A 27,286-nucleotide genomic window follows, 5' to 3' on the forward strand; every position below is an offset into this window, starting at 1 on the left:
GATATCTAAACAATAAAAAAACATTTATATAGATATATGTCCCATTCGAATTTCTTTTCAGATTATAGCGAACTTGATTTTCAACAAACTTTATCTGCTTACTTTCATAAAAGATGTTCGAAATGACGACCTTCTCGCATGCGAATATAAACTCGCAACGTCTTACCAATGATCGTCTTACTCTTTCCATCTGTCTAGATCTTTTTCAAATTCGTTAGAAATTTCGTTCAATTCTTTCAATTCATTGAGTTTCATCTATTTAACGAAAGAATTAATAGCGATACAATAATTCGTTATTACACGAAAACAAAGTCAAACAGGACATATATTATGTGAACTTCATTTATTGTTTTGATGTCTTGATGTCACCCCTAAAATATTTCCCACTTATCTATCAATATATATATACGTCTATAAATATACACACATATATATATATACGTATGTATGTATGTATGTATAAGTATGCACGTATACGAACACACAAAACACAATAGAAAAGTTATATTGCCTTGAAAAAATTTGCAATGAAATTAAGAATAAAAAAAATTCATTGTGATCGAAGTTGGTAAATCTAGCGTTAAAGCGGCAAGAAAAAGTCGTCAAATTTTAGTGAACTCTACGATAACTTAATACATATTATATCAATTATATAGTATTCCATCGTAATATCGTAGAGTTGCAATGTCTCTACCAAGTTTGATCGATTGAAAGTTTCATTTTCTACAGTTTAATCGATAATACGATTATAACGGAGGAGGAATGATAATTAAGCTTTTCAACGCAAAACTTATCGAATCGTTGCTTTCAATAATTACACAAGTTATAATTTGTGAAGAATTTATACGTGCTGACATGTTACGGGGATATATCGAAAGACCGTAAGTATCGAATTGTATTTAATGATGGCAATGATGGTGACGACGACGAAGACGACGACGAAGACGACGACGACGACAAGAAATTACGCGCGAATTTAATAGTAGATTTGAAATATATTGAATCGAATATATATCGTAAAAAAAAAAGGGAAAAAAAAAGACAAACAAACAAAGAAAACTGTAATTATATCGTATTAAGAATATTTGTGAAATACGAAATATATATATATATATAATATGTATAAAATTTGCAGATGATATAAATTAATAAACGACATTGTTTGGGTGTCATCGAGATAGTCATAAAAATCATGTTCCATATTTATTGGATATTTCGTTTAATAATAATAATAATAATAATATAATAATAATAATAACAACAATCATTGTTCTTACCTGCACGCCACATTCATTTTCACACGCCAATAAAATAGGCTTTCTATCCTTGTATTTAGTATGAAATTGTCTTCGAAAGTTTTCAGCATACAAAAGCAATAACCTTTCCTTATCATTGACACTACAATAACTATTCGGCAGAGTTAATAAGTAAACTTCTTTCCTAATATCCTTTTCGGGCCAACACAATTGAATTAAACCCAATTCTCGTTGAATTTTTTGTAGAATTTCACGTGTAATCGGGACGGCCGTAGGTCGATATTCAACTTCGATAAAATCCTCCTCTTCCTCGTATTTATACCTCTCTTCATCTTCTTCCTCCTCTCCGTTATATCTTTTCCAGTTTATCGACTCGCTGTTAGAAATGGCGGTTGAAAGTTGAACGGGAATCATTGAACTTTTTATAATTTCCGTTTGTCCGTGCAAGTTATTTCTTCGTTTGTAGAGAAAGGAATGGAAAACTTCTCTCGTCTCGTTTATATTCCAATTTTTGATGACAGGAGTAACACGATCCACGAAAGTAAAAACTGTTATTTACTAAGTTCGATTACCGGCACGTGCTATTGCAGTCGTAATGATACGATTTGAGAACTCGAGAACTCGATTGCCATGTAAACAAACTTTATCGTCATGACAGCTAAGTCGCTCGAGTGATTTGAAAGGTTTCGTTAATATTTTAACCATTCGCTCGATGGCACCAGCTGTCGATCCTATCATCTTTTACGTATTACTAAAAAGCATACTTCACTCTGCATTTACCTTCGTAGTAAGAGAGAGTCGCATATATGATACGTGCACACACACAAACGTAAATATATTTTTTCTTTTTTTATTAAAAAATGAACGTACTTACTTAGGGGTTAAAAATAGATTTTAAAGACTTGTTTACAAAAAAGAGATCTTTGATTTACCAAGATACAAGAATACGTGTTCCTGTAATAAGTATATATCGCTCGTATCGAATTATTCTCATCGGTCGATAAAACATTTCGTTTATACATATTCCAATTTTTATTCTTACATATCTCGTTTAGTCTTGAGATCATTTAAAGATTAACAACCTTCGTAGACTTTAGCAATCTTTGTGGATTTACTATCTGTCTTTGACAATAATATATACATATATATGTACATACGTACACACACACACACATGTATTTATTTTTCTTTTTAATAAAATGTTCGTACATATTATCGTTATTGCATTACCGACAGATACGTACTAGGAAGAACGGCAAATTCACGGCAAACAAACGTGCTCTCTAAACTCGTTCGAAAATCGAATTTCAAAATTTATCAAAATTTCCAAAATAACGATTACCTTTTTTCTCAACTCTAAGAAATCTTGATGTACTTGATATACTTGATTGTATTATTTAATCGTAAAGAAATATAACGTAAGAGAGTGATATTAAGCAATGTTAAACCGTGAATAGTATAGATCGTTTTATTAATAAAAATGTTTAGATACAGATTCGTATAAAACATACACAAGATTAGAACAAAAATACGCAGAAGCAGCAAAGTGCAACTATTCACGATATCGCGTATATTTGATTTATAATTTATACATATTATAAGAAATTACGATGGTATAGCAACATACAGTAAAATTAGTGGAACTGAAATACATATATATATATATATATATATATATATATATATATATATATATATATATATCATCACTTCTGCGGATATTGTGTATATCTTTTTCGTATTAACAATTCAGTGTGATAACTTTCCGTATGTTTCCTGTAGTATATATTTTTAAAAGTGATCTCTTTTCTTACAAGACCAATCGAATAATTCTATTCGCAAGTAGTTTGTTGAATGGTACGCTTGGCTAAACGACACAAATATAAATTCGTGCGAATAATGCCTGTCATACATATATATGAATATTGAAATTCTTGAGTTTTCTTAGTTCCGCGTCATGGATCGATATCTATTAACATAAGTCAAGTACGTACATTATATATACGACGAGAAATTTATTATATTTTTTTCTTTTTCTTTGTTTTTTATTATTATTATTTTTTTTTTTTTGAGCGAGATTTAATAATGTAACAAGATCCTTTTTGCAATTCTCTCGAAAAAATTCTAATTTATATCGTGAGTATCTTGCCGCCACTTTTGAGCCGCTTCCCTTCTTGCATCGGGTACCAATTGGGAACGCATTCCTCCTAAAACGTTGCTCGTTGCCTCGGTGGCAAGAATAATGGGTTTCACTACCGTTGGCGGTATCTGTCTAAGTACACCGCCCACCGCTCCTGACACACCTTTCTGTTCGTGTTCCTCGCTTGCAACTCGTACCAATTGATTAGCCGTCTCACCGAGTCCCTATACAAATTTATACATGCACACACACACATATATATATATATTTGATACCAAAATGAAATCAATCGAGTCAGAAATATAATTTCAAATCTCCAAAATATAACGAGATAACATATCGTTCGAAGGTATACGATCTTAAACGTAAGCGAAAGTGGACTAACTTTAAATTGAAATTTGCATACCTCTTTAACGAGCATATAAGCATTTGCCATTCCTTCACGAATATCCTGTGGTTGACTATACCTTTTTCTGCGGCCCTTTTGTCCTCTTGACTTTCGACGTACGCTAGGTCCTGGACTGACCATGTCGTATGCCGTTTCGGCCGTGCTCTGTATGGCATATACAAGTCTAGACGTTAGCTCCAATGCCGCCATAGCCGTGGATGTGGTGAAACTATTCGCACCTCTTTGCAAGCCACGAACTATCCTTCCATCTTTTTGATACTGCTCTATTGGTAACCAGAACAGATCACGAATTCCTTGAACTGTTAGGAAATGTTTAAGTGCTAGGATTTTCATTGACTGCATCTTTTTAAAATACGTATCAGAGAATAGCATTTCCAAACTTATCGAATAGAATAACTCGTAACGAAATTCACCTATCCAACAGTATATGATCTTATTTAGATCGCTTTTCGTTTCGTTACTTACACAGCTGTACCAACGAGTGCATAGGACCGACTCCTCCAAGCAAACTGGGTAATTGATTCTTCTTTATATCTTGCAACCATTCTGACAATAGAAACGTTACGAGTTTGTCGAAACCCAAGAGTCCGTGTCGATGCGTCAATCTTTTCAGTCTTAGTTCAGAGCAGTTCAATTGCGCCAAACCCATCAGAAGCCCGGCCAAGGGCCCATGAGTGAGATCTACGCGTTTCCCGTGGTAATCTAGTCTAACCAGAACCTCGGGTGCAAATATCACGCTCCTAGAAAAATCGATATTCGATCCATACATACCATGATCATAACTTCCGTCCAAATAATCGTGCAAGAGTTTACCTAAAATATATCGGTTGACAATCTTCACGAACTTCGTGAGTCGTCTTTGGCTTAGTTTTGTTTTCTTTGATCGTCAATTCATCCTCCAAAAGTATTAACAAATTTTGATCTATCGTATTACTCTGCGGTATATTCGTTGAAATTTGAACATTAGGCATTGTAGTTGAATCATTTATGCTCATAACAGGTGGGTGGTGAGTAGGTGTTCCTTGTTTGGATACCGGAGAAGATTGAGAGTTATTGCAAGCGGCTGAATTATCAGAATTTTGCTTCGACCCGCCTCCAAGCTCGTTAAAAAATTCAATCAGAAATAATAGACTATCCTGGTCAATATTTAGGCGTAGTGGCAGTACGCTGAGCTTCAGACAACATTCTTGAGCCGACAGCCTCGGATCCGGTCTTATGTGAACCGCTTTCATGGAAAACATATTTGCGTGGGATTGCCTAGGTTTTGCTTCGCTACTATATTGATACAAGAATTTGTTGATGTGAGAAGAGGCCAATCTGTCCCTAATTTCGATCTCATTGACCAGTAAAATTTGTCTAGACGCTTCCGTTGTGTTTTCGGGATAAACCTCGTGTTGAAAGCGAACTTTATTCAATTGCAATTCCATTAATACGTCGTGCTGACGATTCGGGCCACCGGATGTTTGCCAATCCATCAATGTTTCTTTAGCCCTTATGCGTGGTGAATTCGGTACGCTACCGAAACGAACTTCGTTTGGACTGATCGTAGTGAAACCTACACCGGCAGCAGAACGACTTCTGTAGACGACAGAAAATAAAGAATCGCATTATCAACAATTTCTCGAATCAATCATTAAATTCAACAGTTCAGTTTTCGATGTGTACCTTCCTTGCATACGTGAAGTATTATCGTTAATAGTGACATGTTTCTTTGCTATCACCTCGGAGTTTTCAAAATCTTTTCCTCCGTACATGTGCCAAATCAACGTCATTTCGCAAAGCGTATATCTTAAGACGGCAGCAGGATAATGTCTAGGAGCTTTCAACAAATCAGTTTTACCAAGGGGAACAGAAAAATGATTATCTACAATCCTTAACGACTCTTCGGAAAGCCAACGAACTTCGGGTATTCCGTGTCTCGGCATAATCCCAGCACCTGCTTCTTCACCTAAAATACAAAAATCTTCATCCGCATCTTCTGTTTCACTTTCGCATATCGTTTTGACGCAATCTTTCGAATTTGAACATATTTCAGGAATAATTTGAGACCCAGGACGTGATTCATCGGGAAAGAAAAATACTTCGACTTGACTTTCCTTCACCGGCGATTTTTCATCTGTATTTATCGTTGTATCTTAAAGATAACAATTAATTTTATATACATACATGTACATATATATATACATACATATATATCATGAGAAACGAACGAGCAATAGAGATAGAGACATTATCAAGCGATTCTACCTTTGACCGTTTCCTCCATTGCTTCTTCCATCAAACTGTTCACCCTTTCAACTTGACTTTTACTCAAAGTATTGATACTCTCATCGCCGAGTAAACTCTCCTCGTCCCCTGAACTGGGTACAGCTATATTTTCTGTACTCCCTGTGTTTGATGTTAAATCACCATCACTGGCAAAATATGTAAGTAATTGAGTCAATGCACGACCAGAATCTGAACATGTGCGCACGTGTAATACATTGTTGCTTGCTCTCAAATCCACTCTTGGTGCTCCTCCACACATTTTGTCGTTCAATCTTAATGATAATTCAAAAAGACCTAGATCCATCACGCACACGTAATCTCTTCTTAAATCTACATTCTTTCCTAATTTATTGGATATAAAAAGTCCAATATCCTCTGCTATAAATCGCAATGTCGAAGTGCTCGTCTGTGCTGCTATATTACTCGACACGCTAAAATTACCAAGAGTCACCACCGATCTTAATGGCAAGTGTAACGGCCTGTAAATAAATTCATGCGATATACGTCCCCTTCTTCGCTGCTATTAATAACTCTTGAAAAATATTTTTATCGAGTTAAAGAGACCTGTAATCTACTGTGCAATCCCAAAGATGTAAGTGTAACTCCGTAAGAATTCCCGGCGGGGAATATCCAGCAACGGGATGATCCGCAACGTCCAAGCAATCGGTAAACTGCGTGAACCATGATGTTGCGGTTGAACACATTCTATGCCTCAAGGTAGCATTCCTTATACCGACCGCTACTCTGAAAGTCTATCAAGAAGAACATTTAGATATTTATATTACATCGCGCAATACGACGATCCAACGAAAATATATAATAAATGTATATATATATATAGAAACTCTATGTTTTCGAACCTTTATGCGATGAGTTTGATGCGCAGCTTGTATACGAACAGCCACCGTTACCATGTCCTTATTGCAAGAGTTCGTTGTTATATTTGCACCTGGCTCACATCTATATATCGCTCTTTGACAATGCCTCGGTATAACGCTATTTATAGATCTCAATGGTGGAGTTTGCGAAGGAATCGTCGTCAAGCCGCAATGATTTAAGGATGCGTTTTTTATCATAGCACAAATGTAACCCATATTTATATTTCCTTTATAAGCAGTAACAGAAAATATCGTAGCATCCTCTAAGCGAAGTATTAGTTCACCTTGTTGGCCGGGAATAACGTTGCGCATGGAATCGCGCACAGGAGTGTACATGGTCAAAAGACCTTGATTAATATTCAGAGTCAACGCAAGTTTACTTTGACCGTTCTTAGAAGTCTTGTTTGGCTGTTGTTTGTAACTTCTATCTGCTGTAGAATGGAATATACCTTCCTCGTCTGAATCGGAATCAGAGTCATATTGTATACCACTTTTACACATGCTGAATCTATAATGTGTTTACAGATATGCGATAGGGACTTTATATTGCATATGTGCGCATATATATATATGTATGTATGTATATGTATATATATATATATGTATGTATGTATATCGTAAAGTAGTGAAGCGTATCTTAAAATCTTTACCGAGGATAGGCTGATTCTTGCAATAACGTTGATGCTAGATCGAGACCAATGTGACTTTCCATGTGAGAGGTATATTTCGGACGTGGCGCAGAAGGTTCCCACAAAAAAATGTCGGTGTTGAATCTATTATACAATAATTCGTAAAGATGTTTCGACGGTATTTGGACAGAAACGGAAGGCAAACTGATCTCCACTTGAACTCTAGAGCCACGGGTCCCTTCTTCTATAAATTCTAACATTTCTTGTCTACTGCCAGGAATTATCAATTCTTCTCCTTCTCTGTCGATAAGAAAGTTCTACTATTTATACTTACATATTTTTTTTTGCAACGTATGATACTTAAAATGTTGATACAAACTTTTGTTCCGAATCATCCTTATCTCCTTGGCCATGAGGTTTAGAGTGAGGCGTATCGGACTCGTGTATCACCTTTTTGGAACTAAATGGCGATGGCTGATACCTGGGTGCATTTTCTAAAGTATCGTCCAAGCTTGAATCCGGTTCTCCTTCGGAACTATCTTCCAGTTGTCCACCCGAATGAATCGGATATATCGTGATTACTACCCTAGCCCAGCCAAAGCCTTCGTTTATCTGTTGATACGATCCATCGTTTTTCTCATCGGCCGTTGCTTTGCCAATTTCTATGGGTACATCGGTATCAGTTTCTAAATACGATAGTAACATATGCCGAAACTGAAGCTCATGCCTAGCTGAACAGTGAGCACGACTTTCCATGGTAGAATGGATTTGTGCATCTGTAAGTTTGAGTATCATGTAATCCGGTCTTACAGATCTCTTCCACCATGGCGCTCTATTCATATCATGCAGAGGTCTCAAGTCTGGTATAGGAAATCTATGATAGAATGTATATATTAGAAAACTATATCGTACCTTACATCGAAATTGCATAATCACCTTAATTTTATTGTACAAGACGACGAAGATACTCTTGTATCTATTCTGGAATCTGGTAATGCTGGACTCTCTACCGCTTGATAGAACAGCGTTTGTTGATTCTAAAAGATATAATGAGCGTCAAATTTTATCATTCGTATTGCACGGTTCGTTCAAACGTTAAAAAGAACTAACGGTATCTCTCATATTAGTTGTCTGATTACAGGTACATATCGGCTGTGGATTTAATAAGGCAGATATTCTATCCACAATTGTGATGTCTATCTCAGTCTTACATGGCTCCAGTTGGATACTAATTAATAAGATAAACGTACGATTAATAAAGAATGAAAAGAAGTTATACAATTTCGTGCAAATATGAATTTACTCGATCTCTGTGCGTGGATGTGCAAATTTGATCAACTGAGCATGTCGAACGGCTTTCTCCGTATACTGAAATCTCATTCTAAAATCCGTTTTATCGGAAAAACCATAATTGTTTGCGGCTTCCTTTTGAAATCCCAATAATTCAACAAATTCCGTATTTGATGCTCCGTTTGAATTGCAAGTACTTGAATTAACTAAACATTCTACAATTTCTAAACTAGCCAACGTTAAACTGCCCGATATTACAGAAAATTGTGTAGTCGTTCTTTCGCTTCCCTCTATAATTAATGGTGCTGCGAGTAACCTGTAAGAACAAAACACCTTGAAATACGTTTCCGTCATAGTCGGCAAGAATAAATGTCTTATTTATACCTAATATGGCTAAGACGACAAGCATCTAAAAGTAATTTTGATGCTTTATCAAAATCTTTATTTCCATAACCACCGGCTGCAAAAATTCCCAAGTTTTTAAAGAATTCCTCTGCTGAATTTTTCATTTGCTTTATACTGCTGGTAGTCAAACCGAGGCCTTCCACGTTCGTTGTTAATATATCTTCGTGTAATAAAACTACAGCGATCGACGATACTCGGATATGAAACTGCGACGTTTCTGCAGATGAATCGGAATCCAGACTGTGCCTGTGTTTACTGTGCTTTGGCAAATTTGTCGTTGAACTTTTCGAACTGATACTACTGGCTAATATACTGTCTTCCATGCTTAGATTATTGCTTATAATAGAATCATTCATGGACGAAGACCCTGGCAAACGCATTGGCAAAAATTCTTCTTCGTTATCCGAGTCTTCCAAGGACGCTGTTGACCATCCTTGCGTATGCCTCAGATCCTACGGAGAAATCCGAGCGTAGAATTTGTGCAATTCTTCCGATGATACGTCTATCCTTAAAAATTCAACATTTTTTTACCGTTGACCTTATGCCTTGTATAGGATGTATTTGATGAATAAGTTCTCTCTCGACTCTATTGAAATCACTACCAGCCATTGGTTTCTCCGTACAAGTCCTTGGTGCAACGTTACTTACGTCTTCCAAGTCCGGCGACGCAAGGCCATGTGCTAGTTCAAAAAGAACGTGTACTTGTCGAGGACTCAGGAATGAAGTAAAAGATCCCAATGTAACTTCTAACTCTACCTAAAATAATTAAAACTTTTGTTGGATATCAAAAACGCAGGAAGTTTAATTAGCTCTCTCCCGTGCCAAACTTCTTTACCTTTGGTCCCAAAACACCTTCACCTTGTTTTATTTTTAATCTGAACTCTTGTCGTCCCGCGAATTTGGCAAATAATATAGGGTGTGATTCGCTTAAATTATTAATTATATTTTTATCAGGATAATTTTGCATACTTTGAGTGGGCGATATTTGTGCGGAAGAAAATTGGCCATCTGAATTCTAGAAAAAAGCATATCGTAGAAGTGAAAAACACTATACGAATTCTGCTAAATCAGTTATTAAAGAAGTACTTTTGAATCTGGCGTAGACCCCCTGCTCATAGTCATAATACTCCTTGAAAATGTTCTCGCTCGAGATGGAAATTCATCCGTATGGAGGGTTACTCCTTCCAAATAAAACCGTTTTGTCGTGAAGGCTGAAACGACATAGCCTTTCCCCGATTGATTCGGATCTATAGAAGTATGACTTGGATCCAACCCAGCTTCGTCGGAATATTCAAGATACTTTATACACATTTCCATTGCTACACCCATCGAAGAATCTAATGGTACATGTTCTAACCTTATGACAGTGTCTATAAATCTGACTTTTACTCTACATAAAACTGAAACAAATTAACTTGGATGAGTATATTCTCTTCGTACGTAAATATATAGACATGCATTACGTTATGTTTTATTTTTATATCGACCTCGTGGCATCGAGAGCCTTACTTGAATCTATTGTCTGTGCAAACAATTCTACTCCTTCTAAAGGTTGTGTATTTCCAGCGCTGTTGGCATCTTGTTGCAAACATTCTTGTGCAAGTTGCATACTGGACGTCATCGAACTCCACATGGATTCAAACATCGAAGTTCCTGTTTCGGCCCTTTGCCTAGGTTGGACCGTTAATCTGAGACTGGTGACTTCCACGTAACTCGCTTCGCTGAGCAATGCAGACCATGGTATACTAACGGACATTTCCGTTATGAAACCATCAACAAATTCCAAAGGAAGATTTTGTTGTTCACCCATTTCGTTAAGGGCCTATCGTAAAGTTACAAGTTTTAATTTGATTTTTTATCTAAGAACTATTATTTCTTTAAACAAACGAGTAAGTACACACACGCACGCACGCACGCACGCACACATACGCGCGCGCGCGCGCGTAAATAGAAAAATGTTTAAATTATACATTTTAAAGCTATATAATCGTTTAGCGAATTCTGTTGGAAGAAAGAAAAAAAAGTTTTGAACTGAAACTATGTCATACAACTAAAGTCATGTAAATTAACAAATTTATTACGTATATGCATTAATACATGTTTAAATTAAAATATTCATTTATATCATCAAGATTAAAAATGAATCATTTTGAATAGCTTTTCAAAAAAACATACACAGACTTATCTCCGATGCTAATAAAAATACTGATAAGGATTTGAAACAAAGAAAATGCTATTACCTGCACATCAAGGCTAACATTGGTAACACGACCAGTTCCATTGTAAAGATCCACTGTAAGCTGATCTAATGTCAATTTTTCTTCCAAAAACTGACCGAGATATCGTTGAAGCAGATATCTACAGGCCCTCTTTTTTATTCCTTCCGACCACGGTAAACATCCCAACCAAGACATTTTATTTCCTACAACGAAACGATCTACTCTAAGAAAGGCATGTGTAATTTTTTTTTAAAATCCGCTCCGTCGTTTCAATGCGTGACGATTATTATTCAGCTGGCATGGCCATGGACAAACAAATTAACCAAACAGATTTCATTTCCCCGACACGTGTTGTATCTATCGAAAAAATTCTCGACATAATACTCGAGAAGCGACAATCGACAACTCAGTTTTTCTTAACGTCGCTTTAGCTCGCCAATGTTTTCCCCTTACAAGTTAACACGTATATGTGTATTTATCACGCACACACTGTCTGAATGTCAGCCCAAACACTACTTCTCCATCGATTGAAATCAGCTGACTCTACGGCATGTCCGTATTATACCCCCGCCCATTTTATTACGAATTCGTCAGTCGAGTCACTACTAATCGCTACCAACTTACTTTTCAACGATCTTCGACCTTAATTTCGATCCAACCTCGATCGATTTCGTTTCGTTTCCGGTCTCTTGCAAGTTTCGGGTCAGTTTCCTTTTAATATTTCTCAAATATATCTTTAAATGATCAAGCTTTTTTTTACGAGGACAAAAAAAAAATAATAAAATTGATAAATAAAAGATACAAATATTTTCTAATTATTTCTCGAGAATATAACTTAAAAAGAAAGAAAGAAAAAAAAACGTTCTGAGATTAGTTCTAATCAGAAAAGATATCATTTTTTGTTTTTTTTCGTTTTTTTTTTAATGCCGATTCATTCAAAGCGCATACATCCATCTTCAATCCCTTTTAACGATTCTTAAACAGCACAACAACTGTGATATGGAAATGAAATGATTCTACATACAAAGTCTATGCAAATCTAAGCAATTATGCGTTATTGCAAAAGTGATTCGCGCGTTTAATATTCCGTAGCAGTCGATTTGAATTTATATAAATAGCTAATTAGATAAAACTCGAATATATGGAATATATTTCGATTGACGATGTTTTTCCTAAATTAATCCAAGTTATGATCGTTTCTACGTGGATATTATATCATTCGATTATTTCGTCTTTATAATAAATCTTTTGTTACCGATGTAAGTAGTTAGGAAATTACAGACGATATAGAAGACTACAATGTTGGTAGCACTTATATGGTTATAAGCGTATACAAGTCGAACGTATTTTCTAAATACACGCCCGTCAATGTTTTCAATGACAATGTTAGTGGCAATCATTGACTCGCTTAAGGAAAATCACTGATGTTACTTGCATAATTTTTTATTAATAAAAGGCTACGATTTAATAGCATTCGTGAAAAACAAGTTGTTTTTTTTGTCATTAATTATGGCTCTAACAAATATTTTGCTTCTCAGTCAAATAGCTGGATACGTTGTGGCGCTTATTTTATCTCTTTGTATTATCGTTCCCATGAGTTTACATCAAGATGAATTTAGGTAAAGATCGCACAGAATTTATAATAATTCTGTTGAGCTAATAACGTTCGTCTCTATTATGTCACTAAAAAAATTTCAATAGCAAAGAAGAGAAGTATAACGCATGAACGTATTTTATTTTATTTTTGACTCTATTTCTAGGGGACACTGTCTACTTTTTTCAACAGGAACTTGGCAAGAAACTGATGGACAGTTCGTAGTAAATTGGGCCTCGCAAATTTCCTGCAATTATACTATATTCGTTGGACTTGTCTTATTTCTAATGGCAGCGTTCCAGATTTATAGGCTTTCCGTTTTTATGTATCGTGGCGAAGACAGCTCCTTTCTTTCAGCGTTTGTAGATGTTGTCAGTTGTATCTTTCTCACGATAATAACGTTGATTGCTGCTATTATTGTAACATTAGGTTTCATGACTTGGTGTCAATATATGACAAAAAGATTTCCTTCTTGCGAATTAGCTTCTGGAAATGATATTGATAAAGCTGATGGTATTGATACTTCTGGTTTTCACATTGAATTGGGTGCTGCACAATTTGGAATATGGAGTAGTTTGTCGATTTGGGTTGGTTTATCGGTTTTTGCTATGTTAAAATTGTTGCATTATCATCAAATAGAAAATATGAAAGTATCTATGTATAGAGAAAGGCAAAAGTTAATTGAAGCAACTGGAAATAGCCAACAGCAAGAATCCACTTAATCTTTTTTGCAAGAGTAAATAAAAAAGTTATAATACTATTTCATGGAAATTTTATAGTTCATGTGGCTTCCTTGAATCTAGTATTGCTCAAAAATTCTGAATGTATGTGTGTATATAAATATATACATATATATATATATATATATATGATTCTTAAGAACACAATACTTTATTCTGAAATATTAAGATTATAATTTAATCTAAATATAATTTAATAATAATATAATAATAAAATTAAGATATTAAGACAAAAAAATAATTCTAACACATAAGACACTTAGGATTTCATTATTTCTATTACTGATATTGATTACATTTATAATATGTAACAATTAACACATATCAGGATTGTATATTAATGCTCAAACATTTGTTCAACAAATTATCTTAATTTTATTTAATTTCATATTTTTTGAATAATAAGAAAAGTGTATCAATTTCACTTAAAGAAATTATTGAATATAATTTACATGTATATAAGTAATATAGCTTTATTGAAATATAAATATAATTTATCTATTTATTTTATTACATCCTAGCATGATATAAATAATAATAAATATAAATAAATTAATACTTCGAAAAAATATATATTTTCAATTTTAATATATATAATTATGAAACTTCGTACATGTATAATTTCTTTGTACTATAACTTCAAAGGTGAAAGAATCGTAAATTGTATTAATATATAATAGCATTACTTAAATACTGATATTTATTTACAACTATGTACTATATCAATATATACATATATACTTTTTATAACATTTAATTTTTATTTAAATTAGTATAAACAATGAAAATCTATAAAATATAATAATCACTTATTTGAAATATTTTCATTTTTAAGATTTAATACATCGTCGGATCCTACGTTTCGATTCACGATTTGTATGTAGCTATATGCACTGGATAAAAAAAGACTACTTTCATATTCTGGCCATGATGTGAAATCTTTATAGAGTTTTAAAAATTCAAGAGGCGTTAAATCTACAAAACGTGTAAATATATTGTAGTTCTTTTCTATTAATCTTATTCCACATCCTGGTATCCATTTTCTGAAATATGTCAATTATATTATATTAATTATTATACATAATATAACTATGATTATATAGCTACGAATAATAAAATAATATTTAACTAAAATTTTCTTTTTATCTGTGAATATTATACTCACTCTAATTCAGGTATTACTCTTTGACTAGTTGATTTAAGATGGTATTTTACAAAATACCAATAAGATATTATTTGGTTTGGTTTCAGTTCATTATTAAGAAGATATGGTTTTGGTTCTATTTTCACAACATTTAAGAATGTGTTATCATTAATTTTTGAGTTTCGTTTCAATGAGGGTTTTGGCCATGGTATATATGATAATCTTTCTACATTACCTAGATCTTTACAATCGAATAATGTTTGATACATAATATAAAAAAAATGCATTCGAGCTTTATTTTGAGGATAATTTAATGTCTAAAACATAAAAAGAACATATTGATTATTACATAAATATAGTCTTAGATTGAATATGTTAATAATTTGATATAATTACATTCCATACTGATGGTTTTATTGCAAGATAAAAAGATGTTCTTCCTCGTGACATAAAGCTGGTTCGAAATACTACAGACCATATTAAATGTTTTAAAAACAAGTTATCCGTCATTGTTCCTATAACTTGCATACAAGATTTATCTTCCCAAGATGTATACGGTACATCTTTTAATATTTCATTTATTCTTTGCTTGTTATCCTGCAGATCCATGAAATACAATTTGCTCATTTGAAATATATTTCCATTTCTTATTTCAAATCTATTAGGATATTTATCTTGCAATTTATATAATACAGGGAGAAAACATTCGTTTGGTTCGTATACGTATACATTTCTAATACCAGCTTTTAATAAATTTTTTGTCAATTCACCTGTTCCAGGATTAGCTTCAGCTACAAAAGTCATATTTTTGGAAAGATCATCGATTATCAGATTAACAAAATTTTTACCATCCTTTTCTGTAACTAAATATGATAAATCTGTTTTATCAACTTTTCTCAGATATTTTTTTGGACAAATTTCATTATATTGTGGATTAATAATGCTTAGATAATCTTTTATATTCAAATTGTTTAGATTTCCATTTCTTATCATTGTCGATAATACATTGTTATCATCTATTTCTTTTTTGTCATTTTTTTGTTTTGTTTTTTTCATATTGATATTTCGTGGATGCAAGAAATTCATGGTTAAGTAAAATTTTCTATGCATCGAAAACAATTTAAGATAACATGATTTATTTTTTTCTGTATGCGTAATTAACGAAATCATAAAATTAACACGTGTCATAATACTTTTTTCTTATTGTATCATATATAACTAAACATTCTCATATGAAAAAAACGATTTATAAGCTTCATTTAACATAAATCCTGTAAAAGAATTATGATCGATTCTACTTAATGAAATTTTTTATTAAGTAGCTATTACGATTTAAACTCCATTTACTTAAATTTTATAAAAATGTATTAATTATGGTATATGTTATGACAAATACAAATTTTCATTATATTAAAATTTTATTTTCTTAGGGGAAAAAAAAACAATCACATTCAACAAATTGTTCATGTTGTTATACAATTATGAATTTTGGACAGTATTTTCTTCAATTATAGAAGTCATTGATATTCTCTTACTTGTTGATAATCATTCGAAAATTAAAAGATAACACCAAACGACAATCGTTAGAAACTCAAGCCAAGGATTTCTATTCGTGGAACGAATATTTTTGATTAACAAATTAAAATCTCAAATCGATACTGAACATCTATGAATGGATACAGTACTGAGTCATGAAACATTAGATATAAAAAAACTTCTATATGGAATGGAATTTCAAAGACCGACGTTAGAAAAGTAGAAACCGATATAAGATGATCAGCTAATTTCACTCACACCTTACATGCACAGAAAACACTGATTGTTAACATTTACGAGTGCATGATATTGTTTTTTTTTTTTATGTTATATTAAAGTTTATAATAATTAAACTCTGTTGATGTTTCTCCCATACCGATTTTTCTTTTCGTTTACGTATAAATCTATACAAATTCTAACCTGTTTTTTTTTTATCCTATCGTATTTCTTTTCTTTTCATTTAGTTATTATTCTGATATAGTATTCTCATGTCCCGTTTATATGTACTCGTGTCGAATAATACTGACGTTCAGATACTGGCGGGAAATTTTAAACGTTGAAAGACCTTCGAGTTTACATTCGTGTTTTTACATTCTTATTTATATTTATTTTTTTATCTTCGTTTTTTTTATATCGGAGCAAATAAATTTCAAAACACTTCTATACACAACACTTTTATACGCAAAGAATATTTATATATAAAATAAATGTTTTACGTATATATAGGATATTCATAAATTTTCAAACATGACAAAATTTTCGAAATATACAACTAGATGGCGCGTCGATCAAGATAGATTTCTGTTTCGATTCTAAGAGATCTTACTGGTCTAGGAATGCGCAGACGCATCGTAAACACATGATGGAAAATCTTTTATAATTACGAAAATGTCATTCGATATTACTCTGAATTTGATTTCTTTTTAATAATAGATTCTGTATAAATCTATATTGTAGAATTTTGTAAGAGAACTCGAAAATAAAAACTTATTATCCTTAATCTGCAAAAGAATCTTCAGTGATCGTTCGAGTTTATTTCTTTGCCTATAAAAGATAAAGTTTAAAATAAAAAATAGGAATAATGGCAGAGGAAAAAGTAGAAAGGTAATTTTACTTATAATTGAGAATAAAATATATATCCACGTTAATTAATATATTTGATTTTTTCATTGAATTAGTTAAAAATATTATAGTTTTTATTTTCACAGGTTAAGGTATTATATCAACCTTATTTTTCCCGCCAAACGATATTTATTCTATTTTTAAAATGCAAATATAAATATTTATCGTTTAATAATCATATTATGTTTTACAGCGATAAGATAGAAAATGCACAAGTTGTTTCCGTAGAAGAAAAAATGAAAGTGAAACCTGATGACAAGAATAGACAAAAGGCTAAACAAACAGATCCAAATGACAAACTTAATAATCGTAGTAATAATAACGAATCAGGAAATTGTTATTGGTAATATAGATGCGATCCATGTTATAATACAAAATTATAATGATAAAATGTCTATGTATATTAACATTTTATTTTTTTTCTTTATAGTGGAAAAGAACGAAATCTGAACATTGCAGAATTATTATGTGCTAGTTGTTCAAGATGGTTTCATGAATCTTGTATTGGATATCAGTTAGGCAAATTAGTGCCTTTTATGATGAATTACATATTTATGTGTAAAAATTGTTCACCAACTGGATTAGAAAGTTTTAAAAAAAATCAAGCTCGTAAGTATATACATATATATGTACACATATAGAATGAAAATATATATATGTTATTTATAAATATATTAAATGTAATAATATATCGATTATCAAGTGAAGTATTAATAATAACAAAAAAATGGTATCTATTTGAAACAAGAAATCAAATGCATATGTCGTGTTCTTTTTAGCTTTTCCACAAATGTGTGTCACTGCAATAGCTAATTTATTACAAATTTGCCAAAAAGAAAGTGAACAAAGAACATTATTTCATAAGGATAAAGACATAATACCTTTTATCGAATGTCACTGGGAAAGTATGACAACAATGCCTCGCAGAGTTACACAATCTTGGCATGCTACAGTAAGTTATTGCTATACAATTTTATCAGATTAAACTTTTTTTAGATTTTAGAAAGATTCAATTTTTTCATTTAAAAATTTTTCTTTTTGAAATTTGATTCTTATTATTTTATTTCTCTATGTTTTTATATTGTATTATATAAAAATTCAGTTCTTTTTTTAACGTAATAATAATAAATTTTTTTTACATCCTTTCATTTTGGATTTAAAGATCTAATATTTAGATCTTTATATGCTAGATTTGAAGTACCAAATTGTAATTTTAGATACACAGAGCATTATTGAAAGATGTTGGTACATTATTTACTATGGATGAAAATAGTACGGAAGGCCAATTGTTTGGTCTTGCAAGTCCAGATCTTGTATTAATTAAGCCTAATTATGAAGCAATGATCAAGGGAGGCCATTTGAAAGTTACAGAAATGGGTGTGCAACATGTTGGTAAGTATATTATCATATTAATCCCTATAATATATTTTTTTAATATTAAAGATACAAAAGAACTGACTGCACTCTTTATAATAATATAATAATAATAAAACCTTTACACTGTCTTCATTTTTTAAACAAGATACACTACTAAACCTAATGTTAGCATACATATATACGTATATCTTATCTTATCAAGGAAATCACTACCACAATATCACATAACAAGTTACTAATAAGAGTAATGTGCAGATCAAATAGTCTAACATCCACAATAAATTTATTTAAATTACTTGACTTGAAAAAGATATAATTTCCTTCAAAAAGTATTTTAATTATTATTTATTTATTGCATGTATACTAAGACAAACATATTAAATCAATAAGTTGACAATTTACAAAATAGCAAACAAACTTTTATTATACAACACTAGAATATATTAATACTGTAACACATTCAACTTAATAATTTTTTCTATTATCATGGAATATCAAGTGCCACTGAGTGGAGGACTTCGTGGTCGCAATGCAAAGCGCAAACTTCCTGGAGAAGGTGCAGGTACTGGTCCCGGAAAAAAGGGCAGAAGTTCAGATATGACGGCACCTAAATTGCCTGCACATGGTTATCCTCTTGAGCATCCTTTTAATAAAGATGGATACAGATATATACTTGCAGAACCAGATCCTCATGCACCTTTCAGACAAGTAGATAAAATCTATCTTGTTTATAAGTTCTTGTAGAATGGGTGAGTAAATGCGAATATGTTTATAAATGATACGTCATCAATGTTATAGGAGTTTGATGAAAGTAGTGATTGGGCAGGAAAACCTATTCCCGGTTGGTTATATAGGCCTCTAAGTCCAAGTGCAGTTTTACTCGCTTTACATGATCGTGCTCCACAATTAAGAGTTTCCGAAGACAGATTAGCAGTCACAGGCGAAAAAGGATATTGCATGGTCAGAGCTACACATAGTACGTGTCAGATATTTGTTATGAATCAAAAATTTTGTTGAATATTTTGTGATTTTATGTATGTAATGACTCACAGTAGTTGACATTGAAAAATTGTAAATGAAACTTTAGCATATAGTATAAATACATAGCTATCATAAATACATGATGTTTTTAATGTAAGTCTAATTTAGGTGTAAGTAAGGGGACTTGGTACTGGGAAGCTACAATCGAAGAAATGCCTGAAGGATCTGCTACTAGACTTGGTTGGGCACAAGAATATGCGAATCTGCAAGCACCATTAGGCTATGACAAATTTGGATATTCTTGGAGATCCAGGTACGTATAGAAAAGCTTCTTCATTTAAATAAAATATTCTGTAATGTATCAAGAAAATGTGCATTGCAAAATATGATTATACATTTTTTTGTTTTTTCCCCATAATAAAATTTGTTTTTAATTTTATTTTACAGGAAAGGTACACGGTTTCATGAAAGTAGAGGAAAACATTATAGCAATGGTTATGGAGAAGGAGATACATTAGGATTTCTTATATCTCTGCCTGATACATACGATGCATCGCATATTCCAAATACATATAAAGATAGAGTAAATAATAGATTCATTAATTAATTTCATATAATTATATATACATTAAATAATCATAGATATTTGTAATTTAGCCTTTAGTAAAATTCAAGAGTCATCTTTATTACGAGGAGAAAGATCAAGTACCAGAAGCATTAAAAGCCTTAAAATCTCTACCAGGGAGTAAAATCGTATATTATAGAAATGGTGTCAATCAGGGTGAAGCTTTTATAGATATCAATAGAGGGGCATATTTTCCTACCGTTTCAATACATAAAAGTGCAACTGTTTCTGTAAACTTTGGACCCAATTTTAAATGTCCTCCTACTGACGCTGCTTTCCGAGGTGTAAGTACTAATACAATAAATATGTCGATATTTATCCATGTTCGAATTATATTACTAATTGTAATATGCATGTGTGTATGTGTGTGTGTGCACTTTACAGATGCATGATAAAGCAGAAGAAGCAATTGCAGAACAATCTATGGCAGATATACTCTATCTAACTGAAAACGAAGGAAGATTAAGATTAGACACGTTTTCCTTGTGACATTAATAAAATGTTTTATTTTTTAATTATCTGTTTTTAAACATTAAATTATTTTATTAAATTTTATTCAGTATATTTCAATATTCATATCTATATTATATACAATCTCTATGTACTGTTGCATATCATTTTCCAAAACCTCCTCTGCATGCAGGGCTAGGCGTAAATGTTTTATTACTTTTTTCCCATTGTTCAGGTGTTTTTGCCTTTTACAAAATTATGTTAAAATTATTTAAATGAAATCAATCATTATTCGAAACATTTTAAAATATATTAATAATGAAAACTTACTACGATGGAAAGTGCATGTATGTCATGTAATTCAACTTTTAATAAATCGTGTACCATACGATGACGCTAAATAAGAGAGATATATTGTAATATTACTATTAATTTATAATAAAGAAAATTGATCGAATAATATTAGAATTAATCTCAACACATTACCAGAGACAAAAACAAGATTTATGGCATTTTGCAATACGCAGTGTGTAAAATATTACTTATATGTTGCCTTTGGTATTTTATAAACAATCAACAAAAAACATATTTTTATATCTTTGGATGTTGATGTGTTACTTTTGATCTATCCATTTTATCGACATAAGTATATCGTTTCTATCGTATTATATACAATGTTGTATTCTTACCATGATCAGAGGTTTATCATCAAACTGTTCAGAAACAACAACTACTTTAAAATGTGTTTCTGATCCTTTAGGTACATTGTGCATATAAGATTCATTGATAACATCAATGAAATATGGATCAAGCGATTCTTTCAGTTTCTTTCTTATCGATGATTCTATAGGTTTTGTTTGTGTCATGTTATTCATTTTTTGCAATAATATGTTTGCGAATATACTATCTAGAATCCAAAATATCTAATAAACATTTAATTTTTTCCTTATGACATTTACAATATGACAGTAATCTACGTAAATTATTTTACTCAGGACTTTTGAAAATAACTATGGTATAACAACAAACTCACTTCGACTATTTGTAAGATTAAAAATTTTTGTATTCATTTGTATAACGTGACTTGTATCGAATTTAAATAATTACGAGATGTAGAGGAACAAACGCGAACGTAGACAGCTTGAATTATAATTTTTTTCATAGGATTGCGACATTTAAAATTCGATATAAAATACACACTTAATCGCAATGTTTAGATATCAGTGGCGCCCTCTGTACAGTCACACGTCAATCATTGAGAAACATATACCGACGAATCGGTCTAACAAAAAATCAGCGGACTTTTTGAAATCGTTTAACATAGCGTGCATTAATGATAGTACAATTACGATGGGAGTCATGAATCAATTAACAAAAATGCATTATTATTAATACTATAAGAACGTATTATTAGCCTACGTCAGATGCATCTCCTTTATTCCACAATGTCAAAATAAGATCTACTAAATATTATCTTTATGGATTAACGTTTGTATGTAATTAATTCCACGTATAATTCGAAAGATTGAATAAACCATATCGATAAAACAAAATATATATTTATATTATATCGTTCCATTAAAAAATGACTTAAAAACACATGGGCACAACTTTCTTTGATGTCATTCTGAATGTAACTCGTGCATACAAGAATGTACATGTACGTAGAAAAGAAATGGTAGAAATATTTATAATCAAGATATAGAAAACAATAAAAGACCAGATCTTTCATAATATAAACATTTTTCTTATTCAAACGTATGTTCTTACATTTACACAGTACAAAAAATTATACTCAGACCTGCCGGCCCGCGGTTCATAACTTGCTATGACTGAGGGGCGGCCGGTGGTGGGGTGATACGGGACTCTGGGGGTGGATTACTTTTAGGATATTTTTTCTTCTTTTTTCCTTTTTCTTTTTTTTTTTTTTTTTTAGAGCTGTACATGTAAATTCATCCATTCCATTCCGCCCCCAAACACGGCCCCTGTGTTTTACTCTCGTGCTTTCTCTGGCTTAAATTTTCGCTCATGATCATACACACACATACATGGGAAACACACGCGCACATACGTATCCCCTAAGGTTCGCGCACTCGCGACACATACAAGTTTTCGACTTTTATTTTTTTCATCTTAATGTATCTCTCGCTCGCTCTTTTTCTCTCATAACCGTGCTCCGCCGCGATATATTTAGCAACATTTAGATATCGTATTCTTCGTTAATAATATTTAATCGTAGTAATGGTAATAATTATAATAATAAATGGTATAATGGACTATCTACCTATACGCACATAGTGTAATTTTTTTTTTCCTGTTTCGTGGAGTGTGTATCCTCTTAATTCTAAAGTTTTCATTCGTATTTATATATGTATATGTATACATATATGCATGTATAAATGTATATTTACACGTAGCAAGAGAACAAATAATAATAATATTAATAATATTAATAATAATAATATTAATAGTAATCATAATAGTAATAATAATTAATTATAATAATAATAAAAATAATAATAGCTTTGCCTGCAGCAATAATACACAGAGTACGTCTTTTGTTACTTTATACAATGTTCCTTCGAAGGGTCGATAAAAGGGTAATTTGTTGTTGTTTGATACTTATCATCTCCATAAGATTAACGCACTTAGTAATACTACGATATTTAAGATTTATTCATTAAATATTATTTTATCGAGTCGTTGTATGCTAGACAAATGTTGAGATCAAAGAAATTGCGGATTTCAGGATTTCACTGGTTATCTTTCTCTTTCTCTCTCTCTCTCTCTCTCTCTCTTTCTTTTTTTAACTTTTCTTCATTATTTTTATTCACTTTTACTTTTTCCAACGTACCGTCCTTGATATTTTTCGATCGATAAAAGCGCAAGTAGCGTAGTACGATCTAAAAAAAAAAAAAAGAAAAAAAAAAAGGAATTGTCTCTTTTACCAGAAATCGTAACTTTTCTCTTTCTTCTTATCTTTTTTTTTTACTTTTTTTTTTATTACTTTTTTTTTTTAATAAATCGCGACGCAAAAAATTTTTTTTTGCTTGTCGCAGGTTTCAAAAACATTTATAAATATACAATGACGCCTTGTTTTTTCGAGAAATTCAAGATAGAGTCGGTTATTATACGTCGCATTACGATTAGACGGAAAGAATTGTTCAAGTACATAACACTGTAAATAGCGCGATGTGTGATTTGTTTGACGCAAATTGTTTCAGTGATAGGAACTCTGCCCTGTCATCTGGTGCGCGCGATTTTTTTTTTTTTCTTAACTAACCATTTGTTATTTTTTATTTTTATTTTTATTTTTTCTACTTCTTTTTTTTCCATTCTTCTTCTCTTCCTTCTTCTTCTCTTTCTCCTCCTTTATTCCTCTTCTTTGCTACCTACGCATACGAGATATACAACGCGTACACATTTATTTGATGTCTCCACATCATCGTTCAACATTGGCACTTTGAAAGTTATTACATTGTTTTCTCTCTCTCTCTCTTTCCTTCTTTTCTTGTATATTCTTCTTTTCTTTCATTTTAAATAATGTTATCATAGTTCTTTTTTTTTTTATCGTTAGCATTATTACGATATCAATTACATTATCGTTTGTTTGTTTTTGTTTTCCGTTCATTGAATAAGACGGCTTGAGAGTACATTGATAAAAATAACAATTTCAATTCGTTTCTTTTTTTTTTTTCTTCTTTCTCCTCTCCTTTTTCCTTTTCTTGCTTCATCTATCCCTTTGTTGACTTTAATGGTCACAAGTCAAAGAAATGACTTTTGCAAAAACTGCATATCGGTGTACAATACATATGTAATTGTTCCAACAAGAGGTTCTACGATTCCTACATATTTTTATCGTTTTACTCTTGTCCGTCGTTTATTATTACCTTTTTTTTTTTTTGATATTCGAATAAGCGAATAATAATTGTCAAAAGTTTGTATTTTCTCCAATCGGCATACTTTCACGTTAAAGTAAGGTGTATATTAGTCGACACAAGTTGTGAAAACAGGTACAAACACGATGTAACGTCGGCCGCACAATAAACACACAGATGTACGCAATCTGTCGATCGATGGTACATATGCATTAAAAGTGAATCAATTAGGCAGTATTTTATTATCATGTTCCCGTCATATATATATAATATATATATGTATATATATATAATATATATATATATACTTTTTTTATATATATGGAGCACAATATAGAGAAGCGAGAAAATATGATCAATTGATCTCGTTGAGTTAAGATAGATATCATCCACTACCGAAAGCACCGAATTATGATGGGAGCACACGATAATGAAACTCAAGAGTAATCTCACCGAGCCAGCTAACAATTTAATCGACAAACTAATTGCACAAAGGTATGTATAATTATCATCATTATCATCATTAGCATCATCATCATCATCATCATCATCATCATCATCATCATCATCAGCATCATAATCATCAGCATCATAATCATCAGCATCATAATCATCATCATCATCATCATCATCATCATCATAATCATCATCATCATCATCATCATTAGCATCATCATCATAATCATCATCATAATCATCATCATCATCATCATCATCATTAGCATCATCATAATCATCAACATCATCATAATCATCATCATTAGCATCATCATCATCATCATCATCATCATTATCATTATCATCATAATTATTATAGTCTTCATTATCATCAGCAACAGCAATAGCAGCAACAGCAATCATTTCTAAAGTCTAGACAAATTCTCTCACAGATTCTAGTTAGGATCTTATAATACGATAACCGATTATCTACATTTATATATGTGACATAGACAGTGTGTATTGAATACAGGCACGATATAATTAATTACAAATAACGTATGATCCAAAGTCCTGTTGGTATCACAATCGTAAAGAGGACACGGGCATTCGTCTTGACCGATCCATATAAAATTCAATGAAAAACTTAAGGACTTCATATCCATCGATAACGTTTTTCGAGAAGGAAAAAGGGAAACGGGTAGGAGGGATTAAAAAAAAATAATAATAATAATAAAAAATAAGGGAAAAAAGAAGAAAGATAAACAAGAAAAAGGAAACGGAAGTCAAACGAAATAACGAATAACCTCGATTGGCTCAGCCAATGTTATATAGAAAATTAAACGCGAGTTTACTCGTCAAATATCACAACAAATTCTTACACCACCCACGATGTCTATCTCCTCAAAGTGCATTACTCTCGATAACCTTCTCTCTCTCTCTCTCTCTCTCTCTCTCACCCTTTTTAAAATGTGCTTCACATTTTTAAAAACTCTCTCTCTCTCTCTCTCTCTCTCTCTCTCTCTCTCTCATTCTCTCTAAAAGCTTCTAAAACTCGAAGCAAACAGAACTTTCTCGCGACGAAACGCGAATGATTTATATTCAATGCAATGATTCTTGGATCTTACGATCACAGTGAGGGGCCTATGGCTACGTTTCTTCTTTAATTTTCGTCTCGTTACCGGTTTTTAATTTGGCAAGGGTCTCTTCCTTGGCATTTGCTAATACGGTCAAGGAATCTTTAACGGCATGATAGATAATGTTTTTAATTTGTAGTTTATCCTCGTGATTTGTATGGGAATCCGATAATTCGCGGAATTCTTGCGTTAGATGGAAACAATGCGAAACGTTTTCCGGAGATACAAAGTCCTCGGCGACTTTGATACAGTTGTGAAGATTTCGGACCTGATGCGGTGCACCTGCTGGGACGAAAACGGCGTCTCCAAGGCATTGCACGATAGAGTATCTATAAGGAAATAAAAAAGAAACAATCAACAAACAAACAAATAAAAAACAAAAAAAGAAAAACAAAATTCATTAGACTTTTACGTTGGAACATTTAATGGAAAGATTTGAAGGAAAAACTTGAAATAAAAAAACTTACCCCTCGACACCATATTCGCGATATAATCGTTCTCGCAGAGGCCCATCTAGATAATAGCTCTGATCGTGTATCGGATCGTGATGAGGCTCTAAACGTGCGCCACGTTCTAATGCAACGGCATTTAATAAGTCACGAATTTTATCTGCATCGCGAGCTGCATAAATATGCCACAATGCTCCTGGTGCCTCGCCACGTTCGCGAACACGACGACGCGTCAGAATATCACAGCCTGCTTCGTCTATAGCTCTTAATGCCTCTGTAATATATAATAAAAAATAAGTAACGCACCGTTGAAACTATTAAA

The 27,286-nt window shown here is 32.2% G+C and overlaps 8 protein-coding genes across 19 annotated transcripts in view; 3 read left to right on the forward strand and 5 right to left on the reverse strand.

The window, feature by feature from the left end:
* LOC127071978 (protein distal antenna-like) overlaps positions 1-1,190 on the forward strand; it is an 8,463-nt gene extending 7,273 nt beyond the window's left edge. Inside the window, exon 1 of the mRNA XM_051011935.1 lies at positions 1-1,190. This exon is cut by the window's left edge and continues 7,273 nt beyond it. The gene's annotated coding sequence lies outside the window, so the exon portion shown is untranslated.
* Positions 1-2,572, reverse strand: part of LOC127072001 (dynein regulatory complex subunit 7-like) — a 4,787-nt gene extending 2,215 nt beyond the window's left edge. Inside the window, exon 1 of the mRNA XM_051011979.1 lies at positions 1,278-2,572. Coding sequence (XP_050867936.1) covers positions 1,278-1,670 — 393 coding nt within the window. The 5' untranslated portion in view covers positions 1,671-2,572. The remainder of the gene's footprint in view (positions 1-1,277) is intronic.
* Positions 2,573-3,313: 741 nt separating this feature from the next.
* Positions 3,314-12,068, reverse strand: LOC127071961 (autophagy-related protein 2 homolog B). 4 transcript variants are annotated; one of them, XM_051011843.1, is made up of 19 exons: positions 11,516-12,068; positions 10,785-11,097; positions 10,362-10,675; positions 10,111-10,290; positions 9,807-10,031; positions 9,255-9,727; positions 8,884-9,186; positions 8,691-8,808; positions 8,517-8,617; positions 7,960-8,454; positions 7,602-7,880; positions 6,934-7,459; positions 6,638-6,825; positions 6,053-6,552; positions 5,471-5,753; positions 4,619-5,383; positions 4,271-4,545; positions 3,803-4,104; positions 3,314-3,620 (listed from the first exon to the last, which is right to left on the reverse strand). In XM_051011843.1, the coding sequence occupies exons 1-19, from the start codon at positions 11,687-11,689 to the stop codon at positions 3,381-3,383; spliced, it is 6,054 nt and encodes a 2,017-aa protein (XP_050867800.1). In that variant the 5' UTR covers positions 11,690-12,068; the 3' UTR covers positions 3,314-3,380. The 4 variants fall into 4 exon arrangements, with proteins under 4 accessions (XP_050867800.1, XP_050867801.1, XP_050867799.1 ...); XM_051011844.1 differs by having other exon boundaries at positions 3,864-4,104; positions 5,471-5,939; XM_051011842.1 differs by having other exon boundaries at positions 5,471-5,939; positions 11,516-12,067.
* A 739-nt stretch (positions 12,069-12,807) lies between these two features.
* On the forward strand, positions 12,808-13,848 carry LOC127071995 (transmembrane protein 179). Its single transcript, XM_051011968.1, has 2 exons — positions 12,808-13,113; positions 13,255-13,848. The coding sequence occupies exons 1-2, from the start codon at positions 13,004-13,006 to the stop codon at positions 13,808-13,810; spliced, it is 666 nt and encodes a 221-aa protein (XP_050867925.1). The 5' UTR covers positions 12,808-13,003; the 3' UTR covers positions 13,811-13,848.
* A 629-nt stretch (positions 13,849-14,477) lies between these two features.
* On the reverse strand, positions 14,478-17,008 carry LOC127071986 (dimethyladenosine transferase 2, mitochondrial). 3 transcript variants are annotated; one of them, XM_051011949.1, is made up of 4 exons: positions 16,508-17,008; positions 15,369-16,243; positions 14,994-15,289; positions 14,478-14,871 (listed from the first exon to the last, which is right to left on the reverse strand). In XM_051011949.1, the coding sequence occupies exons 2-4, from the start codon at positions 16,158-16,160 to the stop codon at positions 14,634-14,636; spliced, it is 1,326 nt and encodes a 441-aa protein (XP_050867906.1). In that variant the 5' UTR covers positions 16,161-16,243; positions 16,508-17,008; the 3' UTR covers positions 14,478-14,633. The 3 variants fall into 3 exon arrangements, with proteins under 3 accessions (XP_050867906.1, XP_050867908.1, XP_050867907.1); XM_051011951.1 differs by having other exon boundaries at positions 15,369-15,835; positions 16,769-17,006; XM_051011950.1 differs by having other exon boundaries at positions 15,369-15,835; positions 16,508-17,006.
* Positions 17,009-17,347: 339 nt separating this feature from the next.
* LOC127071974 (set1/Ash2 histone methyltransferase complex subunit ASH2) lies at positions 17,348-21,131 on the forward strand. 2 transcript variants are annotated; one of them, XM_051011903.1, is made up of 11 exons: positions 17,348-17,612; positions 17,824-17,973; positions 18,061-18,239; positions 18,410-18,582; positions 18,848-19,022; positions 19,507-19,715; positions 19,806-19,983; positions 20,157-20,301; positions 20,436-20,571; positions 20,646-20,897; positions 20,998-21,131. In XM_051011903.1, the coding sequence occupies exons 1-11, from the start codon at positions 17,590-17,592 to the stop codon at positions 21,100-21,102; spliced, it is 1,725 nt and encodes a 574-aa protein (XP_050867860.1). In that variant the 5' UTR covers positions 17,348-17,589; the 3' UTR covers positions 21,103-21,131. The 2 variants fall into 2 exon arrangements, with proteins under 2 accessions (XP_050867860.1, XP_050867861.1); XM_051011904.1 differs by lacking the exons at positions 17,348-17,612; positions 17,824-17,973; positions 18,061-18,239; positions 18,410-18,582; positions 18,848-19,022 and adding an exon at positions 19,094-19,336.
* A 19-nt stretch (positions 21,132-21,150) lies between these two features.
* On the reverse strand, positions 21,151-22,642 carry LOC127071999 (bolA-like protein DDB_G0274169). The gene is made up of 4 exons (XM_051011976.1): positions 22,097-22,642; positions 21,753-21,970; positions 21,394-21,459; positions 21,151-21,308 (listed from the first exon to the last, which is right to left on the reverse strand). Exons 1-4 carry the CDS (start codon positions 22,131-22,133, stop codon positions 21,228-21,230), a joined length of 402 nt encoding a protein of 133 aa, XP_050867933.1. The 5' UTR covers positions 22,134-22,642; the 3' UTR covers positions 21,151-21,227.
* A 147-nt stretch (positions 22,643-22,789) lies between these two features.
* LOC127071960 (uncharacterized) overlaps positions 22,790-27,286 on the reverse strand; it is a 269,111-nt gene continuing 264,614 nt past the window's right edge. For all 6 annotated transcript variants that reach the window (XM_051011837.1, XM_051011839.1, XM_051011838.1 and 3 more), the window contains 2 exons: positions 26,983-27,238; positions 22,790-26,844 (listed from right to left, as the gene is read on the reverse strand). In XM_051011837.1, the coding sequence (XP_050867794.1) occupies positions 26,529-26,844; positions 26,983-27,238 (572 nt within the window). In that variant the 3' untranslated portion in view covers positions 22,790-26,528. The remainder of the gene's footprint in view (positions 26,845-26,982; positions 27,239-27,286) is intronic.

The sequence above is a fragment of the Vespula vulgaris genome, chromosome 24, assembly GCF_905475345.1.
Source record: "Vespula vulgaris chromosome 24, iyVesVulg1.1, whole genome shotgun sequence".
Taxonomy (NCBI): Eukaryota; Metazoa; Arthropoda; class Insecta; order Hymenoptera; family Vespidae; genus Vespula; species Vespula vulgaris.

What these genes read in the sequence shown, in the direction of transcription:
- LOC127071974 (XM_051011903.1), top strand. Translation starts at nt 17,590, where the DNA reads ATGGCAGAGGAAAAAGTAGAAAG. An exon ending in GAATCAGGAAATTGTTATTG is followed by an intron (nt 17,974 to 18,060) that starts GTAATATAGATG and finishes TTTTCTTTATAG; the next exon opens with TGGAAAAGAACGAAATCTGA. An exon ending in AATGGGTGTGCAACATGTTG is followed by an intron (nt 19,023 to 19,506) that starts GTAAGTATATTA and finishes TGGAATATCAAG; the next exon opens with TGCCACTGAGTGGAGGACTT.
- LOC127071986 (XM_051011949.1), bottom strand. Translation starts at nt 16,160, where the DNA reads ATGACACGTGTTAATTTTATGATTTCGTTAATTACGCATACAGAAAAA. An exon ending in TAAAACCATCAGTATGGAAT is followed by an intron (nt 15,290 to 15,368) that starts GTAATTATATCA and finishes TTTATGTTTTAG; the next exon opens with ACATTAAATTATCCTCAAAA. An exon ending in AGAGTAATACCTGAATTAGA is followed by an intron (nt 14,872 to 14,993) that starts GTGAGTATAATA and finishes GACATATTTCAG; the next exon opens with AAAATGGATACCAGGATGTG.
- LOC127071995 (XM_051011968.1), top strand. Translation starts at nt 13,004, where the DNA reads ATGGCTCTAACAAATATTTTGCTTCTCAGTCAAATAGCTGGATACGTT. An exon ending in TTACATCAAGATGAATTTAG is followed by an intron (nt 13,114 to 13,254) that starts GTAAAGATCGCA and finishes CTCTATTTCTAG; the next exon opens with GGGACACTGTCTACTTTTTT.
- LOC127071961 (XM_051011842.1), bottom strand. Translation starts at nt 11,689, where the DNA reads ATGTCTTGGTTGGGATGTTTACCGTGGTCGGAAGGAATAAAAAAGAGG. An exon ending in GGTCTACGCCAGATTCAAAA is followed by an intron (nt 10,291 to 10,361) that starts GTACTTCTTTAA and finishes GCTTTTTTCTAG; the next exon opens with AATTCAGATGGCCAATTTTC. An exon ending in CATCCACGCACAGAGATCGA is followed by an intron (nt 8,809 to 8,883) that starts GTAAATTCATAT and finishes CTTATTAATTAG; the next exon opens with TATCCAACTGGAGCCATGTA.
- LOC127071999 (XM_051011976.1), bottom strand. Translation starts at nt 22,133, where the DNA reads ATGAATACAAAAATTTTTAATCTTACAAATAGTCGAA. An exon ending in TAATCTTACAAATAGTCGAA is followed by an intron (nt 21,971 to 22,096) that starts GTGAGTTTGTTG and finishes TTTGGATTCTAG; the next exon opens with ATAGTATATTCGCAAACATA. An exon ending in TACATGCACTTTCCATCGTA is followed by an intron (nt 21,309 to 21,393) that starts GTAAGTTTTCAT and finishes ATTTTGTAAAAG; the next exon opens with GCAAAAACACCTGAACAATG.